The following is a 26,611-nucleotide window of genomic DNA, read 5'->3' as shown; positions in this document are numbered from 1 at the left end:
TCGCATTAACAAATTTGGCTACGATAGGCCGCTTCTTCCCAGACGAAAAGCGGCCCACACAATGTGCTCTCGAGATTGACGTCACAGTAATCCCACGTTTTTCGGTACAAAAATTACGAGTCGTTCTGACTCTTCTCGAGTTTCAGACCTCACCGAATCTGTTATACCATAAAAGAGACCATTATAGACCGCCTGGAACAATTGGAAGAATTTTTCTTCCGCCTGGAACCGCCTGGAAGAATTTTTTCTTGTACACCTACGAGACCATCGTCACTGTTCACTATGGGCCGCAAATTTCTGCTCTAGATCAAGCACACGCTTTGTCAGTTTTTCTAAATCATTTTTCTTTTATTTCTACGTGAATTTGGAGAACCTTGTGAACACATTCCTGAAGTACTGAATTACTAGCTTCAACACGTAAGATGGAGCCAGCCACAAGGTCTAGCTCTTCCTCTTGAGCCTTGGTCATGGGTCCCGGGTTAGGCTCGACATCAGCTCCCAAGACTAGCAGGCACATCAGATACAATACACAAGCGCGAACACGCTTTAAAACATGAGGTGGCCGCGACACCGCTAAAAGACAGTAGGACCTTTAAGTTGCTTTAATGGACCTTTAAGCGCTGGCAAGCTCTGTTGTGGTAGTAACAGGCGTTACTTAACTTGTATGGCCGGGCGATTAACCGATTAACCTTACGATTACTCCATTAACCCTTTAACCGCGAATTTTTTTTTTCGATCGCGACTAACCGATTCAGGTCGCGTGAGCAAAATACTGGTACCGTAGTACTCGCTTCGTCTGCTTAACAGCAGGGACGGGAACCACAGAGCAAGCTAAAATGTTAGGATTAAGGCGTCACATGTGGCTCAGAAGTCTGAGCGACATGCAGCCCGTGCACCCCCATTCCAACGGGTCAAGCGGGCAAGTGGTCATCACTGCAGCTAGACTTCGGACTGTGTACGAGTTCGATACGCTTGGTACACTATGTCCACTCAAACGAGATGTCGCTGGCGTGATAGTAAAGACAACTGTCGATTGAAATATTGCGGTTTGGTTTTTCTGCAAAGTTATTCCGCACAAAAATAGTTGATTTTATGAAGCTCACCTGTAAATCACAGAATCGAGTAAACCATTCATCGCTGCAAATATTCCGATTAATCGCGTCAAAATCTTCAATCGGTGCCCAGCGCCATGCGTATACGTATTTTCGAGAGTTCTCGTGTACATATATTTGACGACGGAGTACGCTTATCACTTTGCTTGGGTACAAATAAAGAGGTCGCGCTCCATCGAGCAGAACGAAATGACATCGGAAATAGGGCCAAATGTGTGACCAGCAGCTGGTGCCGCCAAATGAGTTGCCGGCAGCACTCGATTTGTTCTCAAATGTGCACTTGTAAGTCCTGCAATTCCCCTTGCTCCAACCGAGACGAGCAGTCACTGCACAACACTGCATGCACACACTGAAAACATGCATACGTGTACTTCGCCGAATGGAGCTTGTCGTACACTTAAGTGGCAAGAGTTCGGCCTTTATATTTAAAACACACGCACACACACACACACGCACACACGCACACACACACACACACACACACACACACACACACACACACACACACACACACACACACACACACACACACACACACACACACACACACACACACACACACACACACACACACACACACACACACACACACACACACACACACACACACACACACACACACACACACACACACATGTCATCCTAAGATCTGGGTTAATCATAGCAGGCACTATTTGCATAGCAAATGTGCGAGGCCCGTCCATTGTTGTCAGAAAAACCTCGTTAGTATTCACTCCGATGCAACCTAACATTTCTCGCAAATCACAGAAAAAATAAATCTACGATTCGAAATGCGAAGCACGCATCTTTCAAAGAAAGACTATGCCACAAAATTTAGATTTGACGCTTTAAGCACGCGTCTACTCATAAAAATGACACTGCAATAATTCATGACCAATCATAGTTGCAATGACAGCTCGCATATATATATATATATATATATATATATATATATATATATATATATATATATATAGGCCATACTGTGGGCTTGAATACTACTGAGGCGTTTCCACTAACATTGGATGACCCTGTAGACTACACTTCCAAAGCGAAACGACAAATTTTACTCGAGAAGCACACAAACACACTGACCGATGTACTCTCCTGAAATGCTAGCGCTCCAAAACACATTTTGTTTTGGGTCACTTGCAAATGAGGGAGTTTCAAACTGGGACCAAGACGTATTCGAAACGTTTCAAGTGTGTCTGAATTTGTTCCCCTTTTCCAGGCCAAGTGACGCTGCAGTGACAGTCACAAAGCGAAGAGCACAGATCGGAGCAGCGCCATTCTGCAGGTCACCCGGTTCTATCGCACGCTATCTCGACTTGTGAAAGTTCTTAGGGAAGCACTTACCTTTGCACCGCGAAATGCTTGTACCAGGAGTCGTGAGTCATTTCTATTATTCCGAGCATCGTGAATAAATTTTCCGTTCACAAGCACAGTGCACCCTTTTGTGAGAAGCGTAGCTGCAACTGCATATGCCAAATAATTTGACAGATCGACAGCCCGAGGCCCAAGGCAATGGCGTGAGAGAGTTCTATACCGTCTGTATACACACTGCCGTTTACGGAACACCACAGGTACCTACGTGAGCAGCAGTGTTACTGGGGACATATTGCAACGCTGAGTTTAACCAGAGTACACGAACTGTTTATTGCAATGACCTACTACGATGGCTAGACGCGTCGGCGTCATGAACGTATATCCCTACTTTTTTTTTTTTTTGCGAGAATATTTAGGTAACACAAAAACGTTTTTAAGACGCCGTTAAACTGCATCGTCACAAGCCAGCGCCCCCAGCTTATCTTCTGCCGTCGAACATTTCATAAACGCTAAAATGGACATGGAGTGGCTAAATATAAATATTTACTGTTAGAGCTTGTCTTACGTATACCTATCCCCGTTACCGTATTCCGAACACTAAAGATGAACGGGAAAATCAGAGCTCTGTTCAATAACGTATTGGAAACATTCTGTTCGCAAGAAGAAGCCAAATATTTCTCTGTGAAGCTTAACATACTGACGCTTGTACATAAGTAGAACATACACAGGGTGTTTCAGCGAACACTTTCAAAAAATTTTATATTGCCTATGGCAGACAGCACGTACAATTCTAGCCCACGAACTGGTCTACTCGAAGGAGCGGACGTTACTTGCACAAAAAATTGAATAATCAACTCACTAACAACGTTCAGTTCTTAACCAATTACCTTACGGCACATATTGCAATTTAACAACTCTAGCGGGTAAGACTGCTAGGCATATCCATTCGAAAAGAATTGTGTATATGACACCCTTTACGAGACATGCGCCGTCAAACTTGCGGTAGAAATGCGCTGTCGTTCCGCTTACTTAACAAAACGCCGTTTTATGCATTGAAGCACGAAAGTAACTGGAACGCCAGTGCATTTCTCCGCAAAGTTCGGGAATTAACATCTCGAAACTGGTGTCATCCTGAGAAGTCGTTCCAAGTGGATCTATCGCCTAGCGAACTCCCCGGATAGAATTTGTAAATTGCAATATGTGCCATAAGGTAATTAAAAACTTAATTAGTGAATTCTTATTAGTCGATTATGCATTCTAATTTCTTGTGCGCGTAATGTCCGCCTCTTTGAGTATACCAGCTCACGGACTAGAACTGCGCTACCTGCCACAGGCAATTTCTAAATAGTTTAGCAAGTGTTCGCTGAAACACCCGGTATAGTCGCTCGTCGTAGTGAAAATACGGTGCGGTTCCACGCGTCGCAAGATGCGTCCACTGGAGCTGTTGTTATCCTCTACGTCCACAGAACTGAGTTAACGGTAGAACGTATACGTCAGGTTGAAACACTACAGATATTTAGTCTATAGTACAGACGTGTTCGCGCAGACGTATCTCTAAATGTGGAGGGATACGTATACGGCCGCAGCAACAATAAAAATGTTCGACTCTCTGAGCTCGATCATGGCGCGCTAGAAACGTTCTTCTCACACGCGCCTCCTCTTTCGAAAAATGAACCCACCAAAATATTTTCGCGACGATAATGACAATGTCGGCATGCTTACGTCAGATATTCACTGCGACACGGTCGGTCATTGCAAGAAAACTATGCGCGCTTTAGTTGAACACTCCGTAACAAGACGCCTGCCCCTCGCTCTCACCGACATTTATTTCAGGCAATCCGCCTCCCCCCGCTCCCTTCCATCCCCGCCACACATACTTCCTTGCTTAACTTCGACATGTTTCGCCATGTAGTGCCGCCATGTAGTGCCACTTTGCGAAACCTCAAACGAGGCTAGACAGTCAGCTACCTTCAAAGTACCTTGCATAACGTTCATTCCCACAGTGCGTGGGATCTGCATAGTTCCTTTTTTTTTCATCTGCCTCGATAGACTAACCATAAAACAATTTACACCCCGGCGCTCTTCATTCGTTTCTCAAAAGGTCTGGCGCAGATGACGCCTGCTAGAGGCTTGTCAGTTCGTTATGTCTGACGAAGTAATATTAGGTTCGTATCACTATACACCAACTCTTGGGGAGCGCTGAAAAGAAAGAACAGAAATCTATCGCACGCAGGTTTCGTGCAGACGTACTGCGCGTCTCATGGCCAGGCGCTTTTATAGTAATGCGAGCACAGGCAGGGACGTCTGCAGGAGACCTGCTCTTATGTGTAAGCGTGTGTTCGTGACGAGATAGAGGGACAGCAAAAAATAAATCCAGAGACCCCTTTCATCCTTTTGCCCATCTGTATTTCTTTTCGTTTATTCGTTTCCACCACACACGAGAGGTGAGAGGCGCTTCGGGATGAAATGGACAAATGAGGCGGGCGCAGGTCACGTGGCACCTAGCTGGACATATCCGGCGAACCGAACACAGGAACAGCAGACATTACCGCAGCTTACCGGCGTGGTTAGGGAACCACGCTAACTGCGTATTTTTATCTGCGACCACCAAAGGAAGCATGGAACAGAGTTTTCCGCTACACTCAATGGGAAGGTCTCAATTGCGTCGCCTGACACAGTGCGGACTGGGCATCAAGGGAAAACGATAGTAAAACCAATCGTTATCCCATGAATTTGGAGCAACGTTCCGTGAAAAAACAAACGAGCTTACATCTAACCCACTCGTGATCGGTGCTAGCGCGTCGGCAACGTTAGCTTCGGTCAATCAACGCTACCACATCGGAAACACCCCTCTTCTAACGCAAAAATTCATCGCTGAGCGGCGGTAGCGAAAACGAACCTTCCGTGCGACCCGCTACAAGTGGTACGAGTCAGTTTGTAGAGTTGGAATATGCTTTTACAGCTCATGGAAACTTATGGGCCCGAATTCACAAAGCTGTTCGCACGCAAGCGCGGTTAATAAGCATAGGCGCCGCCTAATCATGATAGCAAACATATTAATTGCGAGGCTTCCCGTCTAATCGCAAGCAGTTGTTACGAACATAAAGTTTTGCGAATTCGGCCTCCGGCTCGGGCTGCTCGCGCCACGTCAATGTAAAGGAAACCTACTCCTGCAGTGGAGTCTGGTCACGCGTTCTTTGGATTGTAGCAAAGGCGCGAGGAAAGCTCACAATTGCGACTCGTATCATGTCTCACGACAAGTGCTCCATTCGGCCTAGCATTCTCCGCATGGACGCACCGCGGGCTTCGTCTGCCTGGTGCACCACTCCTATGTAAGCAGCGGCGGGCGAGGAGGACATCGAAGCACCCTAGCAGCCGCTGGAGATAAAAGTCTATTCTCCCTCGCCTGCCCCCCCCCCCCCCCCCCTGCCTCGCGCACCGCAGGAGACGCCACGCAACTGGGCGGCGTTCCTTGCTTGTGCACGAGACTGAACCGCGTTCGCCGGCTCACCCTCACACGCTTTCACTCATAAGGAACCTCACGGCGACGCCGACGGTAACCGGACAAATGCGTTTGGAGTGTCCATATAATTGCTATCGCAATAAAAAAGAAACAAATGGCCGGAGAAATCCACTTTCTATAACACTGAGAACTAAACAACCCAGACCTAAACCTACGCACGGAAGGTGATGTTTCCGTAGCGGTTGTGCCGATTTGTAGATAGCGCGACTTGCACGGATCATCTGGAATTTCATTCGAATCGCAATGTTACGCTATAAATCTGCAATCACTTTTACGCTAATCGCACACGTCTGTTCAATATGTACACCCCCGATCACGTTGAGCCGAAAAGCCCAGCGAAACCTACGACACATGTATGTCAATGAGAAAAGTGCTCCAGCAGTCCGCACGTCTTGAACGGCCGCCATGCTTTGCTGACAACGTGCATGCTGCTCGTCTCCGTCGCGCTCCCTTAATCAGCACTGGTGGTCTACTCACCTGGCTCGGAAAAGCCAGATGCCACGTGACCTACACTCCACCCCGCACGTATACAGCACTACCACTACGACAGTCCAGCCGAAACGCCGCCCACCCGAGAGTCCATTCCGCGGAATCGTCTTTTTGTCTCTCTCTCTCTCTCGCCTTTTTTAATGTTTCGTCGTGCCCTATATATATGATCAGCGTCTTCGTAGCGAAGCCAAGGGTCGCCGCGTCACTCCAGAGACGGATAATGATGAGAAGGGCGCGCGCTCGAGGATGGCGCACAACGAGAGATGAAGAACGGTTTCGTAGTTTTTGTTTTTTGTTTTTCCATTCGCGACGACGACGACGACGACGACAACGACCGGTGAGAGTGGGTGGGATAGAAGGAGGACGGGGCGCTCCTCTCACATGGGGGGACTTAGCGGCGTGGAGCTGTCACTGTGCGGCGGCGGACTGTAGGCCATGGCGCGCACCCCGTGGGGAAGCTGCAAAGAGGGAGAAAAACACACAAATACACAATTAGGACACGATGACACTTTTCAACGCAAGCAAAAAAAAAAAGGAAAGATTAGTATGGCGCGACGCGCCGTACTAATTCTAGCTGCACGTTAATTATTGGTTCGAAAGCGTCAAATGGCTCACTGAGCGAAAAAGCCGGCGTCTGTAGCAGCAAAACGGCACCTAAATTCCCCCATTGACTGCGACGCGACGGCACGAGCGCGCCTCGACGCGGGAACACCTGCTGGTACAGGTGTTCCTCTCCAGTACAGTACAGGTGCCCTCTCTCCTCACGCGCCAGATGCTGCGTGAGGGGAGAGGACATCACAGCGACGCACGTCACCCTCGCTCTCACAAGCCTGTGTTATCCGCGCGTTCCTTGGCCACGCAAGCTCTCGCCTGCGTTCTAACTGCGGCTCGGTAAGGTCAAATCAAAACGCGCCAAGCGTCTCAACGCTCGCGCTATGCCCGCGAGGAGCTCATAACTCTAAGGACCGCTCAGCGGCGTTCAAATGAACATTGATGCTTTCGCATTCGCAGCTCATAAGAAGTGCTTAGGTGTCCTCGGATTTTTTATCCTACACTAGTGGCTGGCACACGTTGAGTGAACGTCACGAGAAATGCACACATTCGTAGTCCCCACTGTCATGGGGTTCGTAACCAATAACGACAGTGTGTATCCCTTTGCTCGTAGAACGACGAGCCAGTGAAAGGTGTGATGCTGCGAATTGCTGCACAAATGCTACCTGGATAATTTTGCAGGTGCTCACGGTTTGGAAAGTAATTGCTCTTGAGTAACGTTTTCTATGCCCTTATATGCGCCCCCCTAAGCTGACCCAACGGGACGGGTCTCAGCGTCGAACCACTGCCCGTCAGAGTTCAAACGAGTCCAAAGCACGCATCAAATCGTTCGGCGCGTCCGGCGCTCCCCTGTGCAATTTTAACTTGTCAGGCCGAGACCGTCCCGAAGTTCACGATCTGTGCTCGCGTTATCGTAGACTCACGCCCAATATAGCTGAATAGACAGAGCACCCCAGGTCTCGGCGCCTTCAAGCGCGAAAAAAAGCTGTGGCTGTTCAACCGGCACAAAGGCATCGTACCGGAATGTTAGGTTCGGACAGCCGCATGCGGAACTTGACACTATGAGAGCATCAAAAAACTTACGCCATAAATAATCTTCTATATTGTCGCAAAAGTACGAAGCACCCTTGGTCATTAACTGTTAAGAAACGCACATGCAATTTTCTTGCTTGCTTTGTGAAACAATAACATCGCGAGCGCGTAATACGCATTTCAAGAAAAAGACAGATAAAGAACGCCGCTGCATTCAAGAATGACGACATATAGAGGACGCTGTGATCGCGGGCGCACACGAGAAATTACGGGCACGAGTGCGCCGCCAATAGATAGCAGTTGTAGGTTAAGAGGAGCGCGAGAAAAGCGCTTGCGAGGCCCCTGGCCTCGCTCTCAGAGGCGTACACGGTCATCCCCCACGGTCTGCCGGATTCCGGCCAAGGAAGCGCGCGGGCTGAGAGCAGGAAAAGGAAGGCGCACAGGCATCGTCCGGCAGAAGCCGTTTTCGATACGGCGGGGGCGCAGCGCTCATAAATCCCCGCAGAGGTCCCCTCGACGACGGCCGCGGAGTCCTGTCGCCGACACCGCTAGCGCGGGCCTCCTTCTCCCGAGCGGAGGACAAGGGAGCCCTTCATATAAGAAGACTCGGCACATCGCTCGGTCCCCTTCCCTTGGCTACAGCCGTATCCCATCCTTCGAGAGCCCTCCCTCTGCCCTCGAAAGTCCGCGCCAGGCTTCGTATCAGGCCCCAGCCAGGAGTGCCGCGCCGAGAGAGAAGCGCCATTACGTTAGGGCGGCGGTAGGCAGCAGGCGCCGCGTTATCAAGCGGCCAGATGGCGTGGGTCCAAGCGGCGGCACCTCTCTTTTCGGGGTGCCACCCGCTCCCCTTTTCCTTGCCGTTTCACGCTGGCCCGGCCGTTGTTGGACTCCCGAGATAAGCCACGGCGTTCCCCTCCTTCCCAAATCTCCCTACGCCGCCTCCTTTCCTCATCTTCTCAGCACCGTGTAGTCGTCGTTGGCCACAGCGGACAAAGGTGACGGGGGGGGGGGGGGGGGGGGCAAGGAACTGCGGCGAAGAATGGCGTAACCTACCTCTGTCCCCCCCCCCCCCTCCCCCCACTAGTTCTGTCACCTCACCTCCGAACCCCGCCGGCGTATCGCGCAGTAAGTACTGCGCCGGCCAGCCTCATTTCCAAACCGGGTTACGGCAGGGGTGTCGGCCCACACACACTCATAAGCGCCAGTTCCGTGCAGCGCAGTCGAGAATGGGCAGAGCAACAGATTAAAATATGCCCCTAGTAGGCATGCGAATCGGTTACCTAATATACAAAGAGCTTAAAAAGTAGCTAGGACATTTGCTAATGCTTACGAAGAGTGCGACACCTATAAAGTGCCAGTAGCACTTTATAAATTCCTGTAGTTTTCACTTGACACGAATTCTCACAGCGGAGCGTCGATGCAAACTTTGCAAAAACGGGCTCACTACACTGCCGTACCATTCACCAGGCGATGAGTGCCACGACTACAATATGTGCACTGCCTGGCGATACGAACGGTAAATCGAACTTTGTCGTACAAGTTCAGTGCGCGAAGAAGAGGAAGGGAAAAGCACCAGTTAGTTCAAGGAATGTCGAGTAAGAGCCCTATATTTACGTATGCATAACATTCAGGTTATGTGTACTACCATCACGCCAGCGCATGGCACTTAGGATTTATGCCTGTGCTTATAGAACGGATGCACTTACAAATGAGCGATACAACTGCTTAGGCTATGGCTGTAATTTTTTATCCCTTCTCTGGCCAACTGTCGTGCAGGATTACTGCAGAGGCAGGTTGAGAGGCACTCAGTGGCAAATAATTCCACACAAAGCTATAGCTTTGTGTGGAATGTGGACAATGCTATAGCATTGTCCACGAACTATCCCGAGCTGAACGAACGATAGGTTGTAACCTCTCGGTCTTGCTACGGCAACGGAGCTATCTCCCTGTGGCCACCAGTGCTAGCCAAATCGAAGGCGCGTGCGTATACGTCGTCATGTCTGCCGTGCTGACACAGAAAAGCGGCACACGTGTCGATCGCTGGCGCAGTCCGCTTTCGTGCGAGCACGGTCCGCCGCACTGCATGGAACTCCAACGACATGGAACACAGTACTAGCTGTGCTGAGCTTTAGTAACACCGAGGGCGATAACGGGAGGCCTGGGACGACAGGATCCCCTCGCCTGCTTCTCATGTGCCTCGCCGGAAGTAGGAAGCCGTGGCCTAGAGGCAGAAATGGTGCAGTGCCAAACAGCCCCGTGACCCTCCGGCGCCGCTGTTACGCTATCCGCTCCACGTATACGCGCTTCCGGTGGCGGTCAGAGAGAAAGAAACCAGCATACCGAAGGTAAAGAGGGCGCTCTCAGCGCTGGAAAAGTCGCCAAACGGCTGCCACAAATCGACTGCCATGAACGTACAGAGAAACAAGGTCTTGTAGGTGCGCGGGCGCGCTATACTTAGGAGATTTGAGGGTGCATGCTTCAAAAGTCGACGCGAGGCTCAGCTACTCGCAGGCTGTCAAACGTGGAAGCGGCGGTAGGCAGGGGAGTGATCTATGAGTGCCCGTCGGCACTTTCTGCGGGGCTCTCACAAAAACGCACTAAACGAAAAACTCATCGCCTTTGCAGGTTGTGACATTGTCGACATTCAAAATGCGCAGCAGGAACGATCGATCGCGTGAAAGAATACCGGGACATCAGAGCTCCTGAGGCTGTCAGGCACGTTTATTCAATTAAAGAAAGCTTGCTGTTTAGAGATATACTTCATTGAGTTATTAATTGTAGACGTTTCGATAAATCAAACACAATACAAGAACCGAGCGAAAAAGTCACGAAATACGGGCGAACATGGAAACGCGCTTTAATAAAACGTGTTGCTGGGCTAGCTGGTCCGTGATGACCGGGAAACTGAGCGCGAATAATTTACCTTCAGACACCGGTAAGTTAGCGCTTGACCTCGTCTGTATACCCGTGTCTGCGTCTAAATTATTCGCGCTTATAGTTTCCCAGTAAAAATGGAGACGCGGTTGCGCATGAAAAATGACCAAACAACGCAACTAGCCTCGTACAAGAGGCCCATCCGCCAAAGATTAAAAGGGCGTGGCCCGCGCAATCAGTTGTACAGTAGAGCCCATCTGCTCCTTTAACTCCAGCGCGGGACGGGCGGGGCCGAAAAAGCAGCACACAGACGTCTTGGGCTGCGAAACGCGGCAGGAGAAAAGAAGAGGAAAGAACAGAACACGTCGCTCTGAAATTTCATCGCGTTGCTTTCAAAATCCCGAAACGACATAATAACGCGGGCTGGGAAAGACCGTTTTCGCGCCCCACAAACGACATAACGGGATCATCTCAGCAAAGCCTCCAGTTTTTAAAGACTCGCTCATAGAAACCCCACCATCCTCCTCTTTTAGACTCGACCCTTCGCGTGCCGTGCGCCAGTCTTCACCGAAGTAATGAAGCGCAGTCGGCATTAGGAGAGCCATACGTCAGGGCTCGCTGCTCCGGGGAGAGAGCGCGCGCTCGGAAATCGGCGCGGCGTAGAAAGAGAGAAATCTCGGCGACCGATGCGCCTCGGCTGCTGCAGTAATGACAGACAAGCGAGATGGCCCAGAGGCTGCGCGACTGCACGAGAGGCGGGCGATATTCGTACGCGACGCATGTGAGACAAGCGAATTACTACACTCGCGCACGAATCGGGAGAAGAAAAAAAAAAGGAAGGGGTAGATGGAAGGAGGAAGCAAGACAAACTCTAGAAAACAACACAACGCAATATGCCACCCATACAACTTCTACCAAGACGTCATTGTTCTGATGCAGGATGCGGCATCCTAATGCCAACGAAAAATGAGGACTGTCCTCAGCGAGACAAAAAATTAAAAAATTAATAAATAAAGCATAACAACAACAACAATAATAAAAGCAGGGCATGTCGAGAAAGCGTCCAGAGTCGAAGTGAGGGGTGCTTAAGGGCGAGAAAATGAGCATAGAGAAGCAGAGGGAGGCAGAAAGGCGGGCAATTATTACTGAACCCGCACGTTTTTGTCGTGCCGCGACACGACACGTAAGCGACGCAGCAGGCTCTCCTCGCTCACGCTTGACGTCGACGCGAGATGTCGGAACGGCAAGCCACCCGCGGCGCTGTCAAGCCACCGCTAGCACAGACCACCGCCGCCAACCACCACGACAACGAGACAGTGGAGAACGGCACCCGACCACGCCTCCCGCTTTTATTATCTTTTTTCCCGTTCTCTCCGCGGCATGTCGTAATTTCTGCTCAAAAGTGGAGAGACGAGAAGATGTCCCAGCGCCATGTTCGTCTTGCTGGAAGCGCGCGTCAAGTCAGGCGGCGAGCTTCAACTTTTGCCAGAGTCGTCGCCCGGTTAAGACGCCGCCGATAGAAGATGGGGCGAAGAAAGAAAAGAGGGCTTGCAAAGCATCGCGCCAGGCTACTGTTCTGCCAGGCGGAGTCGCTCCGCGAGCCAATATCGCCGGCCCGCTGCATGCGCTGTCGACCAACAAAAGACAAACTCCCATCTTCCCCACTCGGCGCCCGTTACAAGGCGAAAACAGCGAGCGACTTCTCCTTTTCACCAGCTCGTACCCTTCGCGAGGCGAGCACGCAAGGAGGAGGCGAGGCACGCGCTCAGCGGCAGCCATAAAATTAGCGGCGACGCGCGGCAGCGAAGGGTTTTCTCGTTAAAAGAGAAAAGGACCGAGTTGCGAAAAAGGGCGGCACAGAAGAGCGCGCAACCGCCGTCCACGACGACGAACGAGGCGCGGGAGGGAGACGCGACAGGAGGCAGCAAAGAAAAGAACGAAGCCCCAGCACACTGGCTGCTGCCGTCGCTAGCGGCCCAAATTGCCCGAACAAGAAGTGCGGACCGACGCTGGCTGACTGGCTGCCAGGCTAGGCTCGGCGTGGCCGTGGTGTCTTGTCTCGTAATTAAAGGAAGTGCAGCAGAAGATCCAAGTTTGCATTACAAACCCATTAAGAAACGACTTTTTTTTTTTCTCTCGTCCTTGCTCGTTCGCATCCGCGTGGGAAACTACCGAGGCGCTTTCGAAGTGAAGCACTTTCCTCTTCTCGTGCGCCCGAATAACTTGAGCGCGAACGGAAGATCTTTTCCTCCATATTCCCCTCCATTTCCGAATCCCCACCCCTCCCTATTTTTTTTTTCTGTTTCACTTTTACTCTAAGTTCGCGAGACAAGTCGGCGCCAGTTTCCCGCTGCCGTGCACCGCGTGCGTGTAGTGGTGCTTTGCTGCGTCACTAGAATCACTGAACGTGCGGAAAATTGCCGCGCACAAAACGGTTTCCTTCTTCAACTTGGGAACTGCGAGAATCTTGCGTCAGCTTCTGGCAGATGCAGTCCGAACTGCGGATAGGCTCTCAACAACTGCGGCCCTGTTTTAGTAAGAGCACTAAAAGTGATCGGCACTTCAGGTAGGCCTAGGAGCATACATTGCTCTTCGTTCCTTTAGAATTTATGCACTGTTTATGCCTCACAGGCTACAAATAGAATCCGACGAAGAGAAAAGTGCTATGGGAATTACAGGCTACATCACTGACTTCCATACGATCTCGTATGTAGTGCGTTCTGGTCGTTGTCGTTTCTCAGGTTTTGTACGTTCGTATAGAAAAAAAAACCATAGGAGACACCGCTTTCCAGTTGAGATAAATCTGCCCTGTGACAGGAAAGCAGGGAGCACCCAGCTTCTATTCGCGCGGCCATCGTTTCTTTAGCTGCGCGAGACTTCAGAGGCTGCTCACACGATGTGACAGCAGCGTCGGAGAGCAGCAGAAGCCTTCAAGTGCACCTAATCATACAGGGTGGGCTGAAGGTTCTGGCATCTTTCGACTGTGCATGGTGCATAATTTCCGTCCATGGAAGAAAAAAGAAAAAACCGATGCAAGCCTACTGCTCCACGCAGCCTTGTCTAATCCCAGCGCTCAGATGCACTCGTTCAGGCCCGCGCAACAGCGACGCCTTAACGCCAACACGAGTCAATTCCTTCTTCCGCGAGGCTCGTAAAACAAACCCGCATCGCACTGAAAACCGCTGCAGTCGGCAACGCACACATTCCCCCCCTTGCTCAACAAGATAACGACCGCCGAGAACAGGATCACCCGAGCACTCCAGAAGGCCCGGCCGCGGTACTTAGAACACGATGCCCGGTTTTTAACGTCCATCGATGATGGCCGCGCCAGAAGGTCGAAAGAGGGAGGAAGATAGGGTCGGCACGGAGCCCTCCCGTTCTAAGTGCAACCCGGAACGAGCGGGCGGCTGCTCGTTTTCTGGAGGAACTAAAAACCCCTTCTTTCCCTGCGGTACCCGCGCGCGACGCGGTTTACGACTTGGGAAGCGCCTTCGAGAACACGCCGTGTCGGTGGTCGACGCCTTCCCCACAGCGACGACCGGAGCGGCGTCAGGAACCTTCCGCTGCCCAAGCGGACCGAAGGTGGCGGAGTAGAGGAGGGGACCACGTCGTTCGTGTCAAGAGCGAGCGCGCGAGAAACACCGGGGCGCGCGCGCGCGCTAAGAACCACCGCATACAAAGGCCGGCTGCACGCACCGCACACGTAATGGGGAGGCCGGAGGGCAGCGAGCCAGAGCCGTTTTTACAGCCCTTACACGCTTACAAGTTGCGCAAGGCCGCGGTCGGAGCGTTGCTGCTGCTGCTGCTGCTGCTACAACATGAAGAGGACGACGCTGGCTCGGGCGGAGCAAGACGGGCTTTTATAGGACCGTTTCCGCCGTCGTTCGGTTTTACGGCCCGCCAAAGGCGCCTGCTCCTGCCGCGCAGAGGCGGTGCGCAGCCCTTCGCTCTGGGAGAGAACGGACGCCTCTTACAATGTGCTCTTTCCCGGGTGCGACGTGGGCCTACTGTGCATGAATGCAAGGTGCTAGCACGTGCCTGGGAACGGACAGATGATGTGGTCTTAAATGGAACGCTCAATAATGGCAATGTCCGGTGCACGCATAAACGTGTTCATCGGCGATTCGCCCACACGCTGGCCACAAAGTTTCGATTTCTGCCACTGAAGACGTCGTCGCACCAAGCAGCGGCCCCTACTACCTTGCTCCTCTTCCCTCCTACAAATTCCAAGAGAAAAGCGACGCAGTCAAACCAAACCAAGCAAGAAAAGTGCGGGGTCTTACAGTGAACCCTGTGCGACTGGCTGGATTGCTTTTAGCGCTCTCGAGATATCTACACGACGTCCGCCATACCCTGGCTTCCTTACACGCTCGTGCGCGTAAAGGTGCCCTCGACGCCTTATCTCCTAGGCGCGTGAAGAACAGTTAAAATATCTTGTCTTTTCAAAGTCTATATTTTCGAGAGCAGAGCAACAGTGGAAGACACCCGCGTAGCTCGAGCAGAAGTCAGGCCGCGCCTATACCGTGATGGCGACATTTGTTTTTCGGCTCCCGCGGTCCAGTTTATGGATTATTTATGGCCGTGCTTCGTATAGCTGCGGTTATGGGACCCTCCGATCTTTTACGACCGGCCGCTGCTTTCTTGGAGACGGCACTCTCTCACAACACGCGCGTCGCCCGACCGCGCTGCCGGCGCGAGGAAAGCCGCAGTTTCTCCGTTTGAAATCTTTTCTTGCAGCATATCCTCTTTGTTCGCTGTTACCGTCGTCGTCTGGAAGAAAACGCGAGGCGAGGAAATGGCTTGTTTTCTGAATCGGTCGCAAGAAACTCTTGGGCGCAACCGTCAGAGAACAACAGCACGGTGAATTTTAATCAGACAATCCGGGCACGCACTGCCGCGTGCGTTTTGCTGCGTCTTTCTTGTTCCTCTGTGGTGTGCTCGCTCTATATAATGAATTGCGGGTGTCCAAGAGGCGTCGGTTACCTTACCGATAACAGTTTCCTGTGATCTTTGCCTTCGCAAAGCCGAAAATAATAAAAAAAAAAAAATATTCAGCGGCGATTACGACACTCCATAATGCGAAATTTAAGCGCAGCTGTATACGTGTTTTCATTTCGTGATATATTGGCTGGCACAGACAATCTGTCTCGTGCGGCACGTTGCAAACGGAGAGAACACTGCCTCGCTAATCCGGAGACCGCGAGAGCCAGCGCGTGGGTGACGCGTGGGCACGATTCACAGCAGCCCCCTCCGACAAATCGACCAGACGACGCGTGCTACTCTGGCGCCATCTCGTAGCAATCGTCACCGCACCCTCCTCTCCACTTGTTGATTCGCTTGGTTACGTGCTCGTTCACTCGGTTACGCAGCCGCCACCGACGCTCGCCACAGGAACGGGCGTGGAACAGCTGCGCTGTACAACAATCGCAAGCCATGACAATCGAAAGAAGCGGAACGAGACCAAACCAAGCAAACCAAACAAGCGCGAGCGAGAGCTGACGCGAGCAGACGATAGAATGAAACGAGCGGTCCGGCTGAGACCAGATACGAGCACGCATCGAGCGGTTGGGCGGGTTCGCATGATCCCACTTTCGCGCGCGCACGTCACGCACCGTGCGAAGTGAAGAACACTTAATTTCAAATCGCTAAGGCCACAACTTAACTATAAAAAAATTTCCTTCGTCTTAACAGCTTACCAGAAAGCTCGCCCCTTCGTGCATGGCCTTCGCTGCCAGCGTTTCCCGGTAAACATTCCAGTTACCTAAGCTGCAGTTGCCGGGAAGCGCGAGAAGCAGTCAGGGACCTTTGAATGCTATCGCGTTCCACTCTTAAAGGTATAGCTTAAGCGCCTGCAAATTTTGAGAGTGTGACGAAAGCTTTGGAGAAGCATCGAGTCCACCGATTCCCATATCGCGTGCTTTCAGCAAACCACAGTTGCACTACAGTTCTTCTCTTTCATTGAAACATCTGGGGCCCTATAACGTAAAACTATTCCAATATGTTTTTATTCCAATCTCCTGACGTCAAATTTGCGTAACCGCCGACGCAAGCATCGAGCGGTGAACCGCAGGGTTGTTTAAAAAGACCAATCAAATGCTTTCCTCGTTTATAGGAGGTCACTTTTGTTTGCCTTAAAAACGAATAACATTGCCTACACTGAGCGGCTTGTCTTATCTAATTGGCTGATAAGGGGCGAGGAGCACGCCTCAAGCGAAGAGGGATTCAATGCGGCCGAGCCAGTGCACTGAAAATCGATAACCGGATGAAGAGGGTGGTGCGGCGTCGGCGATTGGTCCGCTTTCCCTTACTTAGCTTAGGGTGGCTCGTCGAAAATCGCGGCGGCATGCAACGGAAGGTACAGAATACCGCTAAAAAGCATCATCAGCAAAGAAAAGTTGATTGAGCGAGGGCGTAAACGTGCCGAAAGTGCTCGAAAAGTTACATAGCCACGCAAAAAGCATTATTGCAAGCAAATAAACTAATGCTCTCCGGCAGGTGCGAGTAGCCAGCGCCTGAGCGATCGGCGGCAGCCATCTTTTATTCCTTTCGGAACGGGGTAGCCTGCGGCTATTCAGAAGAAAATTCAGTTTTGTTCGGCATATTAATGCATCTTTAATGCGTACACGTCACTTTGACGCGGTGAGTTTTTGCAGTTTGGTGACGTCGCGTGACAGGCAGGGGAAGTGGGTGCAGGCCGAAAACTTTTGACCAATAGCCGAGGTCTAATGGCGAAAAGGTGTCGAATCAGAAATAACTATTTTTCTTTCGTTCTTTGTAGTCATGCATAATCAGTGTGTTCACATCAAATCAGATGGGGAGTTACCGCGGTTTTCGTGACGTCGCGTGACAGACAGGCCAAGTGGGGGTGGTCACAAAAAGTTGTTGGCCAATGGCGGAGGGATGATGGCAGAATTGGAATAGAAAAGTTTGGAATAGCTTTACGTTATAGCCCCCCTGCTCGCTGGTTCAGGCCTGTCTCGTGCAATGCAGCGCGAACCACTGCTTCGTTTTAGCACTCGCGCTTTGTCAATGCATTAGAAATAATAATAAAAGAAAAAAAGTTGGCCGGAGAGGCTAAATCCCACGTTGCGCCAGCCCTTTTTGAATATATTTCATTTTACCGATGACATGATGCTTATCATATCATGTTGCAAGAGGGACCCGGACGGAACGCGTTGACAGTGCAGCTGTCCACTGTAAAATGCAGCGGAAACGTGGACTCAGTGAGTACACTTATTTACCACTTGAATGCGTGAACATGAGCAGAATACCCACAGGCACATGCAAACTAGTATGCAGAATAGTAGTAACTAAAGCGCCCTGCCCAGCAGTAAAGACGAAGAAGTGCTTCGATGCACAATTGCAACGTGAACGAGGAAGCAGAACCCTGCATGAACTCGCATTATAGTGGCCCTCACAAGGACTAAGCCTTCTAAGCGCCACGGCCAGCGGAATCGCGGAGGACAGCCATGGCGAAATGATACTGGTGGTTTTTCCTATAGCCTTATCCACGACACATTTTAAACCTCAGTGAATACGAGTGAGAAAGTGCAAGCTCTACTCTGTGTCAACAAATATATATATATATATCCATGTGTATATATATATCTGCTGATATGGTGCGTTTTTTTTTGTTCCTTACTGTAGTGGAGCTTCAGTAAGCAATCCACTTGGCTCTGAAAAGTGACAAAGTGTCGAGTTTGCTCGAGCCAAGAAAAAAATAGCACTATAGTCGAAAGTATAACTGGTAACCGAGAAGCGTCGAATCTGCCCTTAAATTGCAAGTGAAATTAAACTTCTACATTATTTAGGCCTCATCCACCCAAGTCCTGTTGAATCCCGCACAGCCAGTATGAGCCATATTGTATGAGGACAAGAAGAATCTGCACGAGCATTGTTTACTCAACGAAATCACCGATTTCTGCGCATATCTGCCATCCAGCTAAAGGTTCGTAATGCAAATGGTAAAAACTACACGGCCAAAAGACCAAGCGAGTCGTGACTGTTCTCGTGAGTTGGGAGGTTGCGAGCATACATGAGGCTACACCACGCGAAGGACTTGTAGTGGCTGAACGTGTTACTAACAGGAAGAATACTACACAGATTGTTAGCTCGGCGCCCAATTCTCCGGACAAAATGTGTAGGATTGCAGTCGCCATCAGAGTGAAGGTCTGACCGTGCTACCAGAGAAGCACGCTTTTCGGTCCTGGATGTACGTCGTCTCCACCAGGCGCTGGTAAGCCTGGATCAGGCCGGCTTTCTCCTCCCTCTTGGTCCGATCGCTGGCGGTGGACGAGCTCAATACAGCTCGCCCACGACGATGCTCATCCATCCACAGCGCGCTTCTCATCGGCGCGTAATCTTTGACTTTCGGCTCCACGCTTCGTTCCACGGCGGAGATGGTCCGGAAGAAAGAACCGAAACAACTAGAGAGCAACGGGTGCTAGGCGGCGCGCAGGGAAAAAGACAGAAAAAGAAAGAAAAACCGGGTGATTCCAGGGTGAGGCAAAGAAGAAACGGAGAAAAACGCGTCACGCTATACCTACTCGGGCGTTCGGGCAGCCAAGGCTGGCGCACAAGCATTGGATGGACCTTGTGCTGATGGCGCGGTCGGCGCGCGAATATATAGGAACGAGGAGATCGGCGGCCCAAAAGAATGCCCATAGCTCACTCGAGCTGCGGCGGCACTTGTTCCTATAGCCTTGAACCGACCCTCCTTCACTCGGCTGCAGGATCGCTGCTCACCACCGCCCGGCAGCGACCGTGCAGAGGACGCTTGCAGGGCGAAGCAAGCCACGCCGCGAGGTCAGCAGCGTGGAAAGATAAAAGTAAATAAAAACTTGCGAAAAGCGCTACAAATCAGAGAGCATCACAGCGCAGTCTTCTCGGGACATTTCCTCCAATAACAAAGGGAACAAAAATCAAGACGATATCGAGGGAGGTTGGTCGCGTGCTCGGGGCCCAGCGGTCACCCTCGCGAGCCGCGGTCCGGAGCATCGCGCGGGCAAGAATTTCTAATAAAACCCGGGACCACGGAGCCGGGAGCAAAAACAACACGTGAGATACGCGGAGAAGGGCTTCTCCTCCTCGTGCGTGAGGAACGCCCCTGGAGCGCGCGCGAGCGTCGCCGCAACGCTCGCGCAAGCAGCAGCAGGAAAAGAATGACGCGGGCTCCTCTTTCGTTATGCCGCGGCTGGTTGCCGAGGGTCGAAGAGGAAACGAAAGAAGAACGGCAGGAAGCTGTGGAATCCGGGTCGGACCCCGGCGCTTGCGCCAGCGGCCGGACGATGACTAACAGCGATACGCAGCGCTGGAGCGGGTTCAGGGGGCGGCGAACAGGGCGGGGGGATTGGAGGAGGTCATCGCCGATCAAGCCCGTCGGCTATGCACGAAGATGGGAGGGGGAGTCAACCCGCTGTCAAGCTTTTTTCCGCGCTGGTTGCCGCCAGAACTGGGCTCACGCCTAGCTGTCAGTATCTCCTTGCAGACAACGCCGCTTACCCCTCCCCCGCACCCTCTGAAAAAGAAAAAAAGAAATGAACGAAGAGCTAGAAAGAAGGGCGCGCGCAGTGGCCGCGTAGCTGCTGCGTCTCCGAGACACTGCTCTTGTTTCTTCTTGCTTTGGTACACGTATAAAGACCAGCGCACAACACATCGGCCGCGCGATGCGGTATGTAGCTATATAGCATCGGATCGCAAAAATTCCAGGAGTCCTGTTCCGACCCCTAAAGGAAGGACCGGCGAAATTTACGAGGCGCCTCAGACTATTGCTGTTCCTTCGGGCATCTACTTTCACCTTCCTTTCCTGCCATATCATGGTTCCGACAAGCAAGGAGTGCCCAGACTTTGCCGGAAGAACCCAAATTTGCAGCCGCCATCCCTTTTAGCACGATCACAAGAGCTGCGCGACGACAAGCCTGGAAATAAGGGCAGTCGGGTCGCCGCAGAGAACTTCAGGCGCATGCACGCTGCGGCAAAACAGCAAGTTCGAGGCTGGATAAGACAAGGAAACAGATATTCAGGCCGCGCCATCCTGCGAAGGCGGTGGTGCACAAGCACCTGCGAGGACAAGTCGGAATTGACGGTACTACACCACTTATGAAGGCAACTGACAATGTGTGGGCACTGTCGATAAAGTTTCCTAATCAAAATGTATACAGCCGAACGGCTTTATAACGAAGTGCTTGGGTCTTTCGAAACCATTCGTTACCAAGGTCACTTCGTTGAAACGTCGCGCACCGCACAGCTCGCAACAGAAGCGAGACAAAATTATTCCCTCGTTATACTGGCCATTTCGTTATATAGGGTCGGTCAACTACACGCGTACAGTGACCACAGAGGCATTGGTCAGGAGTGCATCACGAGCCGCACCAGCAGGCCGAACTCAACAGAGGTATAGGTTCACTGTATACCCCATGAACACGTACAAAGTAAACGCATTTCCCTAATTCGCAAGTGCGCTTCTCAGCATAGCATATATGCCCACTAATGCCGGCACCGGCCATGGTTCAAGTCAAGACGAAGTGCCATTGATGTATGCTGCATGGGGATTTTCTCTTGCGCATGCTTCCATCACGTGAGTCACGTCTACGTTCTCCATCTACTAATACGAGCCCACTGTGCTCGAAACCACTGTGCTGACTGCGAAAAGGACTACACTGCCATTAGCTTGGTACGCTGTCTTGCGGGAAAGCTAGATTTATAATTATGAGAGATTTCGTTTGGCAGAGTATAGCACGGTCATGCTGAGGTTGTGGGTTCAGAACCCATCAGTGGCAAGTTCTCTCGAACATTTATTTTCTTCTTTTTAATAAGAATATGAAGCATATCACAAACTTAACCGTCATTCATAATTCTGTATACCGATGCAGAAAAAGAAATCCACTATGCTTCCTTTGGTTTCATTGTTTGCTGGCTTCACATAGCTGCTACGACCTTCTCGGTTTCCGCTGCTCTTCTCGCTTATTAGAATAAGATAACATCATGTGGTCGCCGCACAAGGGACATCGTGTCGCCGTGGTGCGACATTTCATCTTACCTAAATATGCAGCGCTACATGAGGCAGTCCGACGCTCCGAAGGTGAGCCCGGGCAGGAAGCTATGCTCACGGCCTCCGAGACTGGGCGGCGTGCGCCGTCCGATACCGGAGGCCACGCTATGCTGTGTGCATCTGGAAACTTCGAAGAGGCGGCGCTGAGAGTTGGAGTGAAGTAGAGTTACTGTATATGCTACCACAGGTAGCAGAGTTGCGCGTAGGTCCGCCATCTTGCCTGGGAAGCACTAAATCTATGCGGCGAAGCCGCACTCCGTTTTTGCAGGCGGCATGCCTACCGTATCGTCGATCGACCGTTGGTGGTTTTGCATCGCTTTTGGACTGCTTGTCCGCCTAATCGCAAACAAAGCGCATCAAAACAGCTGACTTCATAAGATCGTCAAGAAAAAGGCGCCGAGATCGGTCCCCACCGAAGCTTAGGCCTAGCATATCCGCCGAGTCCGTCTGCACGCTCTCGGCGCGCCTAGGCTCAGGAATCAAGAAGTCTAACACGGATAAATCACTATATTTCAGCTTTCGCATCGGTGTTCTTAAATAAACCATTTTTTCATGTGTACAATGCCAGCTCAAGTAGCGATGAGCGCCGATGTGACGCGTCATAAACACAGGTATATATGTGCGGTCGCGGAAGGCTCCCGGCACTAGCCTGCGCTTCTCTGACGAAAATATATGACTAGACAGATGTGTCGACTAAAAGGTATCCCTGAACTAAGAAAACGTTGCATATCCTTCGCGTGAAGAACAAGTAACAGCTATCCAAATCAGTAGTAACAGCCCATACAGCGTCCCGGGTCGGCGGTTCATTTAGGACTTTTTTCAAAGGTAAAATGCCAGTCGCAAGTGAAAATCAATGTTGTGGCACTTCCGAGCATGCTACTGAATACGGACAGCAAAATTTTCTTTGTGGTACAGCCGTGAGTTTTATATGCAGGGCGATAGCGCATCTACCATGACTGAGCGAGACATCTCTGTGAAACTAAAACTACTTCTCGATCCTTGACATGGCATATTATCCACTGATGTTCTCCGCCTAGCGTGGCGCAGTGGTAAAGTACCGGGCTTGGGATCTGTAGGTCCGACGATCGAATCCTGGTCTGAGCTTCTTTTTTTATTGCACCAAATCGCTCTCTGTTGCTTTTTGTATTCCAACAAAATATATACGGTGTCCAGGCACCGCGTATTTAACGCGCTAGACTTATTTTTCGCACCAGTACCCAGTGCCCAGTGCCTCCGAGTACGCCGCGCCTGCCCAGCATCCAGCGCGCGGCACTGGGCCCATAATCCGGCGCTGCACTGAACACTGGATAATGGGTACTCGGTTTTGCATTAGGGATACCTGCTTATGTGCCAAAGCTCTCAACGTGTAGGCAGTCTAAAACATTACTGGTGAATCAATGACCAACCATTAGTATTTCGACACTGGTACCCCATTAAATTTGCTGTAGAAACGTACCCACCTACTAGCAGGCACTGGATATCAGCCACACTGGATATCAGCCACACCGGCAAGTACCACTTCATTATGTGCCTTTTCACTGCAGGGATTCCAAAAGTAACCTTCTGTGGGAGTGTAGTGAACGTTTTTCTCTCACAGGATTGACATAGCTACATTGACATAGCTATATAGCTAGCTCTCCGCAGTTAGCCCGCCCGCGAACAGCGAACGCCAAGGTCGGCCGGATTCGCTTTGAATTTGACTGGCGATAACTTGTGTCAATCCAGTTCGCTGCAGCGGCGGCGTCGGGAAATACAAAAATTGGCCCGAGCATCTGCTTCTCCGCAATGCACGGTTGCTTGACTACCACGTGATGACGCTCTGCCAATAGAGGCGCTAGCGGCGTGATAAAACAGACGCGCAACTCTGCTACCTTTGGTAGCATATACAGTAACTCTAGAGTGAAGGCGGGCACATCTTTCCATCTACTGGTTGCACCGATGCGCACTCGGTGGCTAGTTCTAGGAGGAACAGAGCATCTATATACCGTTTGCACCAGCTCGCTTCATGAGTGGATGGAGTCTGTACCCAACGTTTCGTGGGCCAGACAAGTCATGTGAAGGCCATGGAGGACAACACAGACAGGTCGACTGCCAGGTCTTGTGACCGCTCCTCCGAGGGAGTAGAAACCAGCGATAATATGGGAAGCGAGGAGTCACGAAACTTTTCGCACCGTTTCCATATTTTCTGAATGCAACTTCTTGCTGATTGATATTCCTTTTTGTTTTTTCATTTCGCTTTCGATTTTTGTTTTTATGTATACGTAAACCTTACTTTAAAGGGGCACTAAAGCAAAACTCTAAATCAGTTTAGAACGCATAAAGCGTTCTTTGAAAACTCTGTTGTCGTTACTTTCGAAATACTATAGGCTAATGATTAGAAGAGAAAAATGAGGGTCAACGTTTACATTTTTGAATTCTGCGCCGAATCCCTAACGCCGGTACCTTATTGTGACATCACGAATTTCAAAGTGTATATATATTTTAGAACACACTGTAGTGATCGTTACCGCTAAATATTTAACTATGCCCCAGAAGACGCTGTCAAAATGCATGAAGTCACAGAGAGCTGGTGCAGGAACTTAAAGGAAGCGTCGCCTCCCGGCTTTTGTTATTGCCCTTCTTCTGGCTTACCAAGCACGTCGTCGTGGTAAAAGTGGTGTTTTTGATATTGCAGAAGAGCAATTTACTGATACAAAAGAAATCATATTTCCCTTTTTTAGTGTCCCTTCAAGAAGAAGGCCTAGCTCGGCTCCAACTCGATGCCACCCATTTAAACACAAGTAAAACGTAGAAATCCTTATATGAAACAACCCCTGGACTTAAGAGGACGCTGTCGCTCGGGTGCTCCTATATACATGTAAAAGGAGAAGTCGGTTTTCTCGGCAACTACTGCGCTAAATTTTACGAGTTTTGTTGCATTTAAAGGAAAAACTTAAAATATAGTGACTGTTGGTTTCGAATTTTCTATTCAGGTCGTAAATTTTGTATTAAAAAGTGGCGAAAATCGAAAATTTTCAGCAAGCGAAACTATCAAGTTTACAACTCTGTATCTTGGCAAGGAGAAACGATATCACAATTATGTGAATTGCATCTAATAGTACATCTAAAGCGGACAAAATTGATGTGTTATACATGAATGTCAAAATTTAGTAATACGGAAATACAGCTTTTGCAGAACGCTTGCAAACAACGTAACAAATTGACGTAAGATATAAAATTACATAAGGTATTTGTCCGCTTTCTATGAACTAGTGGGTGCCGTTTACAGGACCGCGATATCTGTCCTTGATGCAGAGCTATTTATATCTAAACTTTGTGCTTCCATATTTTCAAACTTCCTAATGTTTGAATTTTTTAAAAACAAAATTCCGGCCCTATATCGAAATTACGCTCCTAACAGTCACTATAATTTAACTTTCTCTCTCAAGTGCAGCAAATTTCATTAAGATCGGTCCAACGGTTATCTCAGAAATGCGTTTTTTTGCGTTTGACATGTATTTGAATAGGCCGCGTCGGAGTTGAGCCCAAGCCAAGCTTCTTCCTACTAGTTCTGCGGAAACCCGCAAGGTGGAGAGTGTTGAATTCGACTTCGCCCTGCCATCTGCTAGCCGCCTGGTTAGCTCAGGTGGTAGAGCGGCTGCCCCGGAAAGGCGGTGGTCCCGGATTCGAGTCCCGGACCAGGACGAATTTTTATTCAACTGCAAGGCTTGTCTTTCGAGGAACCCGCATGGGTTTCCTTTGTAGCAATTAGCTGCATTTGGGTGGATGCCTAATTTTGCCTTTATTAGTCCCTGGACTGATTTGAATGAAATTTGCTGCATTTGAGAGAAGTTGTTTCCTATATTGACTGTAGGAAGCAAAATTTTGATTTAACGCCTGGAATTTTTTTTACAAGATTTGCCAAAAATTGGTAAGCTTCAGAAAAATAGAAACAGGCAGTTTACAAACATGTAACTCTCCACCAAAACAGGTATCGCAGTTCTGTAAACTGCACCCGTTAATGAATGTAGCGGAATAATTCGGTATATGAATTTACAGCCTACATGAATTGTTTACAGTGTTTACAGGGGTTTTGCAAGAGCCAGTCACAAATTAAAGGTATACTCCGAAGCAGCGTATTATACATCAATCTTGTCTGCTTTGGATGCATAATTAGGTGCAGTTTACAGAATTGTGATATGATTTCTTTCTATGGACATGTAAAATAACATAGAAAAAAATCGGCTTCCTTTTAACCTTTTCTTTTAAAAAGTACCAACCTCATCAAATTCGGTGCAGCGGTTACCGAGAAATACGATTTCTCCTAAGTTTACCAACGAAAGCGTCACTCCACTTATTCCTCGGCGTTCACACGGGACAACGGCGATCTCCGAAGAGCGTCGAGGCGTCCTGGATCGATGAAACTCTTCCTGGCCTTCACAGCGCGGTGCGGTTGCCCCGGTTATTCTACATTTGACGTGGTCTTAGTTGTCACTTTAGGTAGGTCAGCATGCAGCTTAACACAAATGAAGATCTCGGGATTGAAACCGAAACGTACAGGTTAGGAGAAATAAAAGGATCTTACAGCACCCACACACACGAGCGTATTACGATGTGCCGTGGCGCGCTTCAGTCTGCCATGCACCCTAAAACGAGGAGGCAGCGTCCGTCGTA

General features: G+C 50.2%; 1 protein-coding gene across 3 annotated transcripts in view; it reads right to left on the bottom strand.

Annotated features, from left to right (window-relative positions):
• Positions 1-5,862: 5,862 nt before the first annotated feature.
• The window catches only part of exd (PBX homeobox extradenticle), a 414,455-nt gene continuing 393,706 nt past the window's right edge, over positions 5,863-26,611 (bottom strand). For 2 of the 3 annotated variants that reach the window (XM_050196043.3, XM_050196045.3), the window contains one exon: positions 5,863-6,908. In XM_050196043.3, the coding sequence (XP_050052000.1) occupies positions 6,828-6,908 (81 nt within the window). In that variant the 3' untranslated portion in view covers positions 5,863-6,827. The remainder of the gene's footprint in view (positions 6,909-26,611) is intronic. The other variant, XR_007602826.3, reaches the window with a different exon arrangement.

Source organism: Dermacentor andersoni, chromosome 1, assembly GCF_023375885.2.
Source record: "Dermacentor andersoni chromosome 1, qqDerAnde1_hic_scaffold, whole genome shotgun sequence".
NCBI lineage: Eukaryota > Metazoa > Arthropoda > Arachnida > Ixodida > Ixodidae > Dermacentor > Dermacentor andersoni.
This window is presented reverse-complemented; position numbering and strand designations above follow the sequence as displayed.